The sequence below is a fragment of the Chanos chanos genome, chromosome 5 (assembly GCF_902362185.1).
Source record: "Chanos chanos chromosome 5, fChaCha1.1, whole genome shotgun sequence".
Lineage (NCBI taxonomy): Eukaryota > Metazoa > Chordata > Actinopteri > Gonorynchiformes > Chanidae > Chanos > Chanos chanos.
In genome coordinates this window covers 49,190,815-49,206,071 of record NC_044499.1, presented here as the reverse complement: position 1 = coordinate 49,206,071, position 15,257 = coordinate 49,190,815, and the positions used below count along the sequence as shown (strand labels likewise).

The 15,257-nt window shown below is 40.4% G+C and overlaps 1 protein-coding gene across 1 annotated transcript; it reads right to left on the bottom strand.

Moving 5' to 3' along the window:
* Positions 1-1,548: 1,548 nt before the first annotated feature.
* sost (sclerostin) lies at positions 1,549-4,957 on the bottom strand. Its single transcript, XM_030775879.1, has 2 exons — positions 4,726-4,957; positions 1,549-1,967 (listed from the first exon to the last, which is right to left on the bottom strand). The coding sequence occupies exons 1-2, from the start codon at positions 4,955-4,957 to the stop codon at positions 1,549-1,551; spliced, it is 651 nt and encodes a 216-aa protein (XP_030631739.1).
* Between the last annotated feature and the right edge of the window lie 10,300 nt (positions 4,958-15,257).

Genomic DNA, 15,257 nt, shown 5'->3' with positions numbered 1-15,257 from the left:
AACGTGTTGAATATTTGTCGTTAGAGATACTTCTGTACAAGGAGACTGTGTTCAGAGGTTGTGTGTGTGCGTGTGTGTTTGTGTGTGTGTAGGAGACAGGGCTGTGTTACTTGGCGTTTCTCTGCATTTCTCTGTGTTTACATCCTGTGTCGTATCAACTTTCACTCAAAAATATCAGAGTTTAACTGGTTTTATTTTATTCCCATCAATATAATAGCCTAGACGAGAGAGAGAGAGAGAGAGAGAGAGAGAGAGAGAGAAAGAGAGAGCAAGAGTACATGTCCTCAGCTATGCACCCTGAGTGGACTTTAGGTTACAGTTGCTGTCTGCTAGTCATTGTAATTGGCTGGGCACCTCTAAATGTTTTCCATTGAAAGAAGGGCTTTGCAAATACTCTGCCCCAAGCCAACAGCACAGCACAACTGCAGACTGGAGACTCCCTCACACACATGTGGGCCCCTTTTCTGCTATTCTAACAAACAGGAACTGACCACGTCTAAAGGAAATAGCTTTTTATGACTCAAATCCTAAACACAGGAATGAGACTATTTAGTAATTAGGACGCGAGTCACAAGAACACCGTACGCCTCTCCTAAACCCCCGGGGGGGACTGGGTTTCTTGGAGAGCTGACACAACTGTTCTCACACTCTGTCACTGACAAGAGGAGCAGGTTCCTGTGCCGACAGATTCCTATAGAGAGGCCGGGCTGTGGGACTTTGCCCGGCCAAGAGGGGGTAATTCTCTAGCCTGTCGGGGCTAGCGCTAGCGCTATGATCGTGCAGTGACCATAGTGAGTGCCAGGCCTCAGCAGTCTGGGAGCTGCAGTACATCTCCAGGGGCCGAACAACTCCCTGCTCCTGAGCAGCCAAAGACTACAACATATTATGTTCAGCAACACAAGCATTTACCTCAATAAACAAGTCTGTCTGATTTCCACCGAAATCGGCGATGGCTAGCTAATATTTTTACTGGTGGTTAACTTTGGCGTCACCGAATATCTCCTTGGTCTACACAGAAATAATTTCTATTTATACAAGAACTCTGTTAATGTTTAAAAAAAAAAAAAAAAAAAAAAAAGGTCTTTCTGAGAAATATCATCATAAACTGATAATCTGGTATCTTACATTACATCTCCCACAACTGCGTACCACCTTTTTTTTTATTCCAAATAGTTTCATACGGTCCTCTGGAATGCATCATAAAATATCTCTGTCTCTGTTATTACAAGGGATCAAACACGTCAAGACAACTCTGAACTATCTGACACAAGATAGAATTTTCTGGAAATAACATCAGAGGCTCGGTAAATGCTGGTAAGTGGTACACAAGAAGCCAAATCCATAAAACAGTTTAAAAGAAGAAAAAAAAGAAGATTCCATTGGACTCTTTTTCAGTCTTTTTAGTCATCTCTTCTCCTGTTGGACGAGGACTGGCGTTTGGGCAGGAAATGGATATATGCATATATATATATATATATATACGTGCACGTGGTGGTAAAAGCGTCTTGTTTTGGTCACAGTTCACACCTGTTAAAGGGGGTTCACCCTTCAGTAAGAGTTGCTGCTGATCACAGGAAGTTTGCTCCGAACCCGTCCATGAGAGTGGCGGGAATGCTTCTTGGGGCGTCTGGTTTTCTGGGTGGTGGGCTCTTTGGTATCTGATTGGTTGTGATGGCGGGTGTAGCGCTTGCACTTGCAGGACGTGACAACGCGGATTTTATACGTCCGACTGCGCCCGTTCGGACATTGGAGTTGTACCCGCTGGGTGCGGGAGTGGGCGGGAATGCAGCGGTAGTCAGACAAGTTGGTTCTCCACCACTTGCCACGCAGGATGGAGTTGGGCATGAGATGAGCCGGCAGGCACTGGCCCGAACACAGCAGCTCCTTCACGGGGTCGGCACTGCGGCAAGAGCCGTCGGTGACGTAACGGGTAAACCGACGTTCTCGACAGCTCAGCTCTGAAGCTCCTGCAGCACGGAAAGAATGACGAGAAAGAGAAAATGAGTCGTTTATTCCAAAAAAAAAAAAAGAGAAGAAACAGAGTCTATAGAGGTTTCAAGCAGATTGTCATTTTTACCAAAACTTGGGTATGAGAGATGTTATCCTAAGATTCAGTTTGACTAATTAATATGTGCACTCAATTGCAGGAGATTATGAGATGACAAGCTGAGGATACAGTAAAAGGCTGCTATGCCTGGCAAAGAAGTCAGCAGGAGCGGAACTAGTGGACTTAACTTGGAAACAGAGCTTAAAAGCTGATATGCTTCCACTGATCTACGCAATCTGTAAAAATCAATACGCTGAACATTATTATGGCTAGAATGACACAATACACTGTCCTGGGAACTCTCACAAGATCAGAACGGACCTCTGGATAGAGAGCATATTTATTTTTACAAGACAGTGTGAATTACACCACAAGGCCGTGGAGGTATCAGTGAAATAAAACAACACTGTACCGAGACCTGTTTGCCTCTCTTTTTTTTCCAAAGATGAACAAAGGATTTATGTGCGTGTGTGTGTGTGTGTGTGTGCGTGTGTGTGTGTGTGTGTGTCTGTTTTCTCTGTCCTTCCCTCTTTTCCTCCACTCTGAGAAAAACTTGATATTGTGTTATATGAGAGCACCGTAGAAGAGCTCCACTTGCTGTGCGTGTGGGAAGAATCTGGAAGGATGCCAGAAACAGGTCAACATATCGAACATGACCCTTCGCTGACCACCAGAGATGGCTGAATGTACTCTCGCAGGACCCGGAGATGGGTGTGTGTGTGTGTGTGTGTGTGTGTGTGTGTGTGTGTGTGTGATGACCCATGTATAAAGATTCCAAAACACGCAAACACGCCTGCTTTACCTCTTATCTTTTATGACACAACAAAGCATTCCGCCCATTGGAAATTCGTGAAGATTTAGGCCCTCTCTGATTTTTATTAGTTATTTCCCATGTATCAGATATCCAAAACACTTATGTTTCTTATTCAAGAAACGATGCAGGTCTGACCACTTTACCATGAGGCCTGTTTCTTCATTATTATGATTTGATGTCTATTTGTAACAAATGTCTGGTTGCCGTAAATACCAGGTTTCAGGCAGCAAACCAATATCGTAAGTGGAATAGTAAAAAATATCTGTTTCTATATATATATGTTTATGTAGCCTGACACCTGTGATGTAAATTAGAGTGAAACACATAAAACTAAATGCGTTTAAAATTCAGCACGGCTTTTTTACTGGACCCAGGTGGGAGTCATTCAGTAAAGCAGCATTGCATTTAAATAGCTATTCCAAAATACCCTGAAGAAATCCCCTTTAGAACTGACTGCAGCGTTCTAATATACTCCTACACATACTGTTGCAATTAAATAGTTATGGAATGGGCAGACCTTGACTAATTGTGTAAAAGAGGGGAAATGCCGCAAAAAAAAAAAAAAATGATGGATCTCCTGATAGTGGGATCCCTTTATTGCGATCTTGTGAAAAGATGAAACCGCAAACAAACACATGCCTGTTGCCCACCATTCTCAAACTCAACAGAGCATCATCCCGAAACATCTACTGGCACCTCAGCTCTAATTCTCCCTCCGTGTGCACAGCTTCAATAACCTGCTTAAAATGCACGTAAGGAAACGTCTAATGGTGTGGAAAGAGCTGATGAGGGGTTGAAGCCACTGAACCATGCCATCCTGTCTGCGTATGGTAATCAACGTCACAGGCAGAAAAAAAAAAAATAGTCTGACTGAAATTGCTCAGAACAGCCAACCTGTTTGATGCTGGTGCTCAAATATCAGTGGTTAAGAAATGCCCCACAATGGTAACTTGTGAGTGTTAGGTTTGAATTTTTTTTTTTTTTTTTATCTGACTGTGCTTTCTGAAACTCCCCAAAATGCAGGACCAATAACTATGTTTGTGTCTGTTTTACTGCGTCATTGTATCACTGAGCAAACCATCTAACAAAAGGTATAAGATCTTCTCAAATCTCCAATTCTATTATTATTGTTGTTGTTATTATTATTATTATTATTATTATTATTATTATTATTATTATTATTATTATTAAAAGTGCAGAGGAGATGTTCATGCAGCTTTTTCACTAGGAATCAGAAAGTGCCTATACAGCTTTAAAAAAGAAGAAGAAAGAAGAACTAGTATGTCGGTAGTAATCCAAACAAAATGTTTCTCTTTGCTCCTCATCATTTCTGAACTGCATGAAGAACGCAGTAAATGCGCAGTCAGGGCTGAACTTGGCTGAATGCAGAACGGACCTCCGTTATGAGGTTTTACAAATTCCACATTCTCACAGAGAACATAAAATTCCAAACGCATGTCTACATTAATGTCAGGCGTGCTTTTGAGAGGGTCGCTCAAGAACTTGCGCAGATCTGCAAATTTTGTTATCATAAATATTAATCGTGCTATTGACGTAGGGTTATTAATCACGGCTCCGTAATTAATGCCATAGGATACCAACCTGTGGTCAGCCAATTTGATCCAAACAATGCAACAGCAATAACTTAATAAATTGCCGTTCAATTTGAATGAAAGAAGTCGTACACTTCACGAGAACCAATACCTAAGTAAGATTACATTTCATTAGGGTTAAGTAGTCTGTATGTTAAATCAAGGCAGGTTATTGTCTGTATGATAAATCAGCTCCCCCGGTTTAAAAATCGTCGTAAATGTGGTAGACTTCCTATAAATGTGATTGTGCTGAAACGTTGTTAAATACTTGCCAAAGGACTTTGAGTTTCCTGATGACCTCCTTCCGCCGTTTCTTGGACGGTTCAAAGTATTGTTGTCAGATAGAATATTTTGCTCCTCTACTTGCTGAATTTCTTCGGTGTATTCTGGTATTATTTCTGTCGCATCATTTTTCAAAACCCTCCATCCTTGCACGGCGGTAAAACATCCCTGTAGCAGCAACAGTACCGCGCTGGAGTACACGAGCGCCAAAGACACCTGCATACTTGACAGTCAAAAAAACGGCTCAGCCTACCAGATGTTCACCGCGGAAACTTGACCAAATTCACCCATTCGTGAGGCGTTCGCGCCGTTTAAGTACCTTAGGTTTCGCAAAACCTGACAATTAAGCTCTTACACAAAGTGGGAGGGATTCAGATCGTCCAATTCATTCAGATTACTGATGAGGCGGTGGGGGCGCGCGGAGTGTGTTTGGAAGGTTGCACCACATCGGAGAGATCGAGTCGTCTACTACTGCACGTGTACTCTTCAACTCCGTTCGGTCTGTTCCTTATCTAGAGTGTCAAAAATTATGTCAAGTGTCAAAATTAAGGTGTGCTTGGCTACTGATTACAAAACTGTATTACCTCTGTAGTCTACCCGCCCGCCGGTTCTCACGGGTACCAGAAGTCAAATATTTTTGAAACAATGCAGACAATGCCATTGTCATTTGTTCCAATTTTTTTTTTTTTTTTTTTTGTATCACACTAATAATTTGGTAGGTTGCTTAGTTAGTGTTTGTTTTCATAATTCCATTCATTCCATCAGATGTTGGATTTGGAATTTTGCATATCATTTATATATTGTGCTGTACACAAATATTTAATGAGGCTACTAGAGGTCAAATGGCCAGGTAGTCTGACACTTTTCTTTCACATGGCCCGTTTTAATCTTGTTTCCTTTGTACAAATACTGCCCTCTTGAGGGAACGCAAACACAAAAAAGAAAAAACTCAGTGAAAGGTTCAAACATTGAGATTTCTCAGACTGCTCTCTGATCTCTGACAGACAGGAGCTCTGAAGCAAAGTTACACTGTTCACGCTTCATGAAGTTTCGACTATCAGAATCACCACGCAGATATCTTTCCGACTATTGTCACCAGGTCTTCCGAACAAAGACCTGTTTATCTTGATCGACGGTTCACTGACTAAAAGAAATGAAAATCAGAGAACAGTTGAATAGTGAGTGAGCTTAAAGCCCGTGCAACTGGAAGTCAGTAGACTTTATGTCCCTGCATAACATTGTCTAATCTTTGTACCACATGCCTTAGCTATGACTCTCTCTCTCTCTTTCTCTCTCTCTCTCTCTGTCTCTCTCTCTTTCTCTCTTTCTCTCTCTCTCTCTCTCTCCTCCTCAATGACTTTTGAAAAAGAGGAAGAGTGAGAGAAAGACAAAGAGTGTGAGCTCTCCTGAAAGACTGTGTGACTTGTCATCTGTCACGTCTGTCATCGCCAAAGAAAAGAAAGATCACACAGTTCACCACATGGCCGGCCTGATTGTACGCTACGCTTATTCCCTGTCATTCTCGGACTGTTTTTAAACTGTCTTTGGGTTTGAGCACAGAAAACACAGGCTCCGGGCATGTTTTATCGTGATAACAGCCTGAGCATAAATAAGACTCAGATGCAATCCAGATTCGGTGAGGCCGCCAGCAAGGGATATTTTTATGGGAAAGAGCTAAGACAACGTTAAAGTCATATAAACACAACGTTAAACTCCTTTTTGGAATGATGTCGAGAAAAAACTAAAGGTTCATATGGTGTACTAACTAAGCCACCGACCACACAGGTTAGCAACAGATATTGAGATAAAGACAAGGAAATTGGCTCAAGCTCGACAGAAGTGCTGTCTCTGCAAAGAGATTTTTTCGGCCTTGAAGTCTTTCATTTCTCTCGGTGGAGCTGCTGTACTATCTGTTAACAATTTTAAGCGTACATGTTTGTAGAATTACGCCCGCAACGAAACAATAACATGCCACACAAATTCGATTTTATCCACATTATTTCAAGAACACAGAGATGTGGCAGAAAAGCCCTGAGCTTTTGGGCCGAATTGCGCCGTAACCAGTTTTTGTCAGAGAAGTGTAATGGAAAAATAGAATTATTGAATATAAGCTAGGGTAAATAGTTGATGTTTTTGATAATCTCTCATTCTGAAGAATGTTTATAATATTAGGGATTGAGCCAGATGATAAACAGTCATTCAGTCAGCGCAGAATCATTAGCAGAACCACAAATGCAATACATTTTGAAAAATGCCTTTACAATCCTTAACCTCTGTTTCCTGTCACTCACTGGGCACACCGAGTATAGCTAGTTTTATTTAGGAAAGCCAGGGTAATGAGGTGTATAATTGCGCATATGAAAAGGGAAAAAGGAGAGAGGAGAATAAATGAATATGACAGAAACCATCAGTAAGCATTACAAAAAAAAACTTTATCTTAAACCATAAAAGGACAAATTTATAAGCAGTGAATTAACCATTTGAACGGAGCATGGATTATTTCCTACAATACGTCAGCTGAATTTGCATTTTTTTTTTTCCCAGAGTCTAAGGTTCTGATTTATCAACCATGCAGCCAGTGCACATTTTTCCTCATTTGGCATATCTTCACTATTCCAATAACATATATGACCGCACAATATATCATTTTCTGGGGCCGTTATATCCACGTGATTATAAAAACCTTCGGCCTGAGCAAATCTCATATTTGGAACACGGTTTTCACTGTTGTTCTTTAGATCAGGTTGAACCAGTGGCTGAATCTGCTTTTGACATAGAGGTTATTTGAACTCGGTCACATGGGTTTTACTGTTGATCCCCACACAGCGTGTTCACACTGCGTACACCCTATCCCAATATGCCAGAGTTTCAAAATATGTTCCAGAAGCCACGGAAATATGGAGATGTATTTAATGAGAAATGTTAGTAGCATGCAAAATGGCTGATATGTCAGAGTCTTCGACTCTGTAGAAACCTCATTTTTAATTCAAAACAAAACAAAACCAAAACAAAACTTGACTTTCTGACAATTTGACACCAGCTCAAACTAAAAAGCTAAGCTATCTCCTCTCAGTCCGCCGTCCAAATGTGCTTTAAAAATGTCTCTCTCTCTCTCTCGATTCCAAGCCTAACCCTTTTTTTAAAAAAAAAAAAAACAGTTTAGTGGCAATGGAAAACCTCAGCTATAGATTCACAGGGAACTTTGGTAGACCTCACAAGACACTGGGTTCAAGTGTTGAACCACCCCACGGGATGCATACCCAGCAACAGTGGAGTGAATGCTGCCTACCACAGGTGCTATTCTGAGCATGTCTAGTAATTACCCAGCAAATTATTCACCACAAATATGCAGCTTTTCAAAGAGGCTTTATGGCTTTTATGAGTTTCTCTCACAGCTTACAGGGAAGGTATTTTTTTCTTTTTTTCTTAAAACAGAGGGGGGAAAAAAAAATAACATGTCATCAAATTATTTAGCCTTCTCAAGAAAGGAGTTACTTGCTGAGAGTCTGTGGGAAAGACCTGAACATGGATTCAATTTAATTTATTAGGGCATCGCTCCAAAAACCTTTCAATATTTTTCAGTTTTTCTGTTGCCATTATCGTTCGTTTCTCATCTGTTTGTTAAAGTCCAGATTTTCTAGCGTTGCGAAGCTTTTATCAAATCAAGACAGGAATATCAAAGTGAGATTTCACAGAGCAAAATTGGAGTACATTTCCCATGCCTTGAAATTCCGTCGTAATTGGTTTGGCATTGTCAGGTTTTGCTGGTGACCTATGTTTGCCATTTGATATTCACTGTCAATGGTATTCATTAAATGAAAGCACTGTTGGTTTACAAGACTGTATTATGCATAGGCTGTAAATTATGCATAGCATATTTGTCTAACCTTGCCTTGCAGAGGGTTACGTTCCTGCTCCTGCATATGTAAGGCGGTTTAGCAGGGATGGAGTGGCTGGCTTTGGGATTACGGCCATATGGTTTGTAAATGAAGCTCTCAGTGCACTTTGCTAGCTTTATTAGCGGAACACTGGAGCTGGTGACACTCTGTATAGACCGCTAGCGTGTATGGGAATGGCGCTTGATCATGGTGCTCTGTGTTTCGTTGCATTGAAAGGGCCTTTTCTTGTTTGGAGAGTGCTAATGACTCTTGAGGTCGTACCACATCAGCGAGGGAACTCTGCAAACGACATAATTCACTCAGCAAGTAGCTCGACTCTGTGTGTAGTCTGTTATAAAAAAAAAATTTAAAAAAAATGAAAAACTGTTATAGCGCACATGTTTCTGAGACATCATATCGACAGATTGGTCATTGTGAGCCTCGGTTATGTGGTGTCATTTTGGTTATGTTTTCTACTCTGTTATGATTTTTGTGGGGGAAAATCTGACAGCGGTCGTTCGTCGTCAGATGATTGGAATCATGTGGCCCTCAAGGGTGTTTGTATTTCTCCTCGATACTGAATCATGTAGCGATAGAACGCGAAGCTCTCTTTCATTAGGTGCGATTTTTTTTGTTGTTGTTGTAATCAGGCCTGCTCATCCAAAAAGGCTAAGGCTGAGTAAAGACTTCAGATAATCTTTTACAGACATGTGATCAAAAGATCAAGGAAGCCCCATTCAAAAACACAATGAGTATGTTCTGATGCATTCTTTTGATGACAGGAAGTTTAAAGGCACCAATCCCGGGGCACAACACCACACTTCTGTGGAATGTCATAATTTCCCAGAAAAGGGAAGGTGTGCTAATTAACCATGAAAGCATAAACAGACTGTCGTTGAACATGCAGGAATTTATGGGAGGGGGAGGGGAGGGGGGGGGCTCTTCAAGAGGAGGGAGGAAAAGAAAAAGAAAAAAAAAACAAAAACAGAGGAAGAAGAGGCCGTTATTTCAAAAGCTAAACAGAAAAGGGTTTTCACAACTTTGCCCTTTTATTGGATTAATAAAACCACATAACGAGCATGTGAAAATAATCTTGGGATCTCGTATCTCGTTCAGTCCAAGACTAATTATAAGCAGAGCTAATAAAAACAGTCAGGCCTCCGCTTGTCATGTCAAGGGAGCCGAAGATGTCGAAGGCAAGAGACGGAGAGGTGTCCCTCAGACCACACACACCCTGGCTTCAACACCACCCCCCCCCCCCCCTTAAAATAAACCTACAGTAGTGAGGAACAGGTTAAAAACACCTTGCTGTATATATTAGCCCATGTGACTGTGTGTTTGGCTCCAGAATGTACGTTTGTTTTTTTGGGAAAGGGAAACGTTTGACCTGATGAGAAAGGAAGTGTGAGTTCTGATGTCAGGTGTATTGTCACACCCTGCTCTGTCTGGCTCTGCTTTGTGTCCCAGTGTCCACACAGCATAGTCATCACCATATACGTACAGTCATCTGTATTCGCTCCATGCAAGCTCTTTCTGTTCCTCATGCTTTTTTTTACTGTTTTTTTCCCCCATTTCAAACTTCTTGTTTTTAAAAAAAAGAAAAAAAAACTTGAGCGTGGCCAATAACCTGCATATTTACATGATATTTCATAATTAGATCATGCATCTTTTATTATTTAAGTTGCAAAGCATCTGATTAAAAACAGTCTAATACCACCTGGGGACCTAGCGATGTGTATAATTTTATAGCTGTGTATAGAACTACATATATAACAGTGCCACACTGCACAGTAGAATCAATGGTCATGATGTTAAACCGCAATTATATAAAGGCATGTTTTGATACAAGTTGGGCCGTGTTAAATACAAATTTTCCCCATGTTCAGTGGCACGTTTTTGACTTTACAACAAAAAGACACTTTAAAAAAGTATTAAATCAACTCAGAGAGTGTTAATATTGTCACACACTTGTCACTCAGAGTTCATTTAACTGTGGGTGAATCTGTTATGGGTTGAACTGTCTTCTAAAAACCCATGACAGTGGGTGTATCGTATTGAATCCCCATGGTCCAGTGAACAGATTTATGTGGCTTTTTTACACACTAGAGTCATGTCTGAGGCATGTCCAGCTTCAGTGCACATTTCCCCAATCCTCATCCTCATAACTTACACTAGCACAAATAACATTTAATGTGCTTTGTTGTGACTGTGGGTAATTTGAGGTCGTTACGTTTTGATATCATACAGCGATCTTATTGAACATTGTTTTGAGTTATGGATCACCATTTATTACCGTTTTTGAAACATTCAGATTTCATGGCTGAAATCAAATACAACGTTCTGAAAGCAAACACAAGACTTTTCAACAGAGCTGGAAGTAGCAAAAAACTACAATAAAAAAAAAGAAAGAAAAGAAAAGAAAAAGAAAAAAAAAAGTTTTCTTTTCTTCTTTTATGACTTGGGTGCTCCCACCAGTATCAGAGTCGGTCTGGGTCGGTCTGGGTCTCTCCGGGTCGGGCCGGTGATTCTCTGCAGCTTATGACATGACAGTTCTCTAATAAATATCAGCCGTTCTTGGCAAAGGCCCGGAGGATCGACGCACCGCAGTAAAACAACGGCAAACGGGGAGATGAAAAGAACAACGCCATTGTGGGCACAGGCACTTGGAAGGGGATCTGAAGCACCATCAATTCCAACTTCATTCTCTCCCGTATTTGCCAATAATTAGCACTGTTCCACAGATGTGCCTCTTTCTTTTTTTTTCCGATTTTTTTTTTTTTTTGTAGTTGTGTTTTCTTTTTTTTTTCTTTTTTTTTCATTATGGGAGAGTGGCATGAAATGGGACGACAACCTAGGGGAAAAAAAAAATAATACATCATGTGCTTTTCATTTTAAAAAGGCTTCCAATGGAAAGGCTTAAAGAGGAAAACAGAGATCATTTTTACAAGACGCGCTGTTAGAATTGAGAATCCAGTAGAACAGCTCCAAAAAAACGAACGTAGTTTTATTTGTTTGTGCTTTTGTTCGTCGGTTTTAAAAGACCGTTGTGCGTACTCCTTCAAAAAAGGGGAATTATCCAAAATTTGTCCCCCTCAGTAAATTATTCCTCCAATACGCTCGCCGGGCCAAGATTAGAAATTGATGACCTCGAGTTGTGTAACTTAGTTTTATATGATGTGCATATTGATTAATCTAGTAAAACATCCAGGCTAGCATCTCTGGAACCTGACCTGAATCTTCTCCTCTGATTCTCTGCCACCTCCTAAGGTAACTGAGAGAGACTAAGGCCAATTACCATAGTTCCCAGCAAGCATCTGGCTAAGGACTCCAAATGAAAGCGCTGTGAGATTTCCTCTGAGCCAACCTGACTAACAGCCATGCTCCGGGCTGTTCTACACTGTCAGTGACATAAAAGTCATGTGTTTTATGAGAAAAAAAGGCACTTTATTTCAATATCCAGCCGCTCTGGACATGATTATAACAGGCTTGTCGAAAAGGAAGTCAAATGAGAAGAAGCCCTCAGCCCGGCCCGACCCCGGACTCCCAGCGGGTTCGGACACTTGCGTTGGTGCCGCTCGGTGTCCCCTGCGGATCCGTTTCTGTGGTTCTGTATGGGCCGTGAGAGCGACAGGGAGGTGGCCCCTGGCCCGGCCTCCCAGAGGAGTCCACAGCTGGGCCGGGGTAATTGCACTATGCGCGGGGCCACGGTGAGAGATCGGCCACAGAATCAGGCCAACTGACTGGAGCATTTTCAGTGGTCCTCATGGACACGGTACATCCCCAGCTCCAGGTGTGCTGCACAAACACTCTAAGACCACAAAAGGCCATTAAGCATCAAAACCACCAGGAAATGGTCTTCTGTGAATCTAACAATGTTCTGTGTGGTGAGAGTAACGGGTTCGGGTGTGTGCGTGTGTGTGTGTGTTTGTGTGTGTGTGGGGGAGAGAGAGAGAGAGAGCGAGAGAATGAAGGGGAGAGACACAAAGAAAAGACTGAAGGTCATTTGAAAGAGCATGAAGAAAGAAAGTGACGTTTTTGGAGGCATATGTCTCCATCTGTTGGTCAGGAAGTTGAATCATTCTTGTTTCGGCTGAGAATGAGAATTCTTTGAACATGACTTCCACATTTGTTCTATTTGCTTGAAACCTCAGGCTGTCATTCTTGGTAATAAACAACAGAAAAAATATTAGTGTTCAGAAAAAAAAAAAAAAAAACTTGGGTCTCATCTAGAAGCGTCGCTTTTTTTTGTTGTTGTTGTTGTAACTCTTAATAAAAAACACTACCTAACAGACTTAATAGCCATCTTATTTATATGTCTATATTCTTAAACAGATTAGGAATCTTTAATAAGTTTGGTAAGTATTACTTTTAACCATTATCTGATTTAAAGTAGAATTTTACTTTTCAATTTTGTGGGACTAAAGTCCAATCTGATTTCATACGACCATCTGGACAACCATTTGTCTTTCTTATCCCTTGGACTTAAAGACGTACTTAGGGGCTAATAGAGGCATTGTGAGTACTTTGCTCAACTCCTGGGTAATCAAAGATCATCAAGACCAGCACAGAGGGGATTACTTCCAACATAGAAGATATATGCCTTGATTTGGTCAGGCAAAGCATTCCTGCATGTAAAAAATGGATCTTTCTAAAGCTTGTACAAACATGAGAGGACTCCTGGATGTAAGTTATTATTATGGATTTAAGACCATTTCAATATAATGTCCTGCTATAATTCCCTTTCTTGATTTGCTTTTTTTTTTTTCTTTTTTTTTAATTCTACTCTTACTGAAGAGAAAAGCTTTACAGAGCTACGGAGCTCTTACTAAAACAACAGAGTTTTAGTAAAGGATATTTTGGTTACAGATTTCAATGGAAATGATGTGATTCTTGCTAAATGCCATTTGAAAGGATACTGACTCAATAGACTTTTCGTTTATTTTATTTATTGTTCCACAACAGAACAAAAAAAGAAAGTTTCCAAGGTAAGAAAAATAACATTGCGATTTGAAATCAAGTGCACTTCAACAAACAGTGTCTATTTCTGCAGGAGTTGTCCGTCTTGCTTTGTGAAGTGAAGTGAATCAAAAATAGAAATATATTTCATCTTTAGTGTAAGGCTTACAGGTGTGACATTGGGACAGCCCATGTTGGGCCTATGAATTCCTTGTTCAGTGTCAAACAATAATACTCATATTCATCCGTTAACTATAGTGGGTCAGACATATTCTCATAGATAATATCCAATTCCTAAAGACTCCCAGAGACATGAGACAAACAGCAAAGCAACACTGAGAATGTGTGGAATGAGGAAGACGTCGGTTATGCAAACACGAAGAACATGAACAAAACCTCAACACATGGTTTTCAAAAAATAATATTGCCAATATTTAAAAAAAAAAAATATGTCAGTATTTAACTTCATTCCCAGCATTCTGCATAATAATCATCAATCATATTAAATATACAAACACAAGCCATCAAACCAGAGGCAAATTGGACAACATACAGGATACACAGACCACATAGAGAGCAGAGTGTGTATTTGTGTATTTGTGTGTGTGTGTGTGTATGTGTGTGTGTGCGCGTGTGTGTGTGTGTGTGTGTGTGTGTGTGTGCGTGTGTGTACGTGTGTGTGTGTGTGTGTGTGTGTGTGTGTGTGTAGGCCACTTAATTGACAGAGACCTACACAAACTGCAAGACAACGATCAACAATTACAGAGACTGTTTAAGACAGATGCATTCCTCTGACAGTGTTAAACATGAACAATCACAAAAGATTGCTTTGACATCCTTATTAACATAAAACTCAACACCATAAACTCACACAGAGACATTAAGACACATAGAAAATGACAGAGCAGCATTGCCAATAAATATTGTAGAAATACTGATATCATCATGCCTAATAAGAGACCGGAGCAGTCAGAAATATTTTTAATTCCCTGTACGATCAAGTTTTATTGTTTATATATAGGTTTTAGTGTATTTGTCTTATTGTTAATAATAATAATAATAATAATAATAATAATACATAAGCATGATAACCCTAATAGTGGGTGAATATGTAACAGAATATGATAACAGATTCCAGACGTTTGTGCAAATGACATTTGGTCAGCAGCAGATGGCAGTGTTTCGCCTTCCTCTGGTCTGTTCACTGCTGAGATCTCCCCAGTATTATTCAGACCGTCAAATACCCCTTTTCTCACTGGAATAAAGCTTAAAGAAACATATTCTTTCTCGTTATTGTCTTAATTTGGGTGAAACTTAAACATCTAAAGCCAATGATCTCAGTTTAGATCCAAAGACCTGGTCAGGCTGGTCAGAAAACCAAACGTGAGAAGAGTCTTTAAACTGTGTTAAAATCCATTTTGTACTATTTTGGGGGAGGGTAGTGTTACAGTTCAGTCAAAAACTGGGCTGATGACATAGCAATACTTAAAGACTTCATTTTTCGTTAACGAACACCTCAAATCGTTTGCTTGTCACTGACGATTCTCCTTGCTTCGTCGTTCATGTTTTCCATGACAACTCGCAGGTTTCCATGACTACAGTAGATTAGGTTACATAAAGCCTAGGTCTCCAGATTAGACAGGAATGTTTACAGATTGTGTTTGAATGCACCTAATTGTCTATTTAAA

What these genes read in the sequence shown, in the direction of transcription:
- sost (XM_030775879.1), bottom strand. Translation starts at nt 4,957, where the DNA reads ATGCAGGTGTCTTTGGCGCTCGTGTACTCCAGCGCGGTACTGTTGCTG. An exon ending in AGGAAACTCAAAGTCCTTTG is followed by an intron (nt 1,968 to 4,725) that starts GCAAGTATTTAA and finishes TCCGTGCTGCAG; the next exon opens with GAGCTTCAGAGCTGAGCTGT.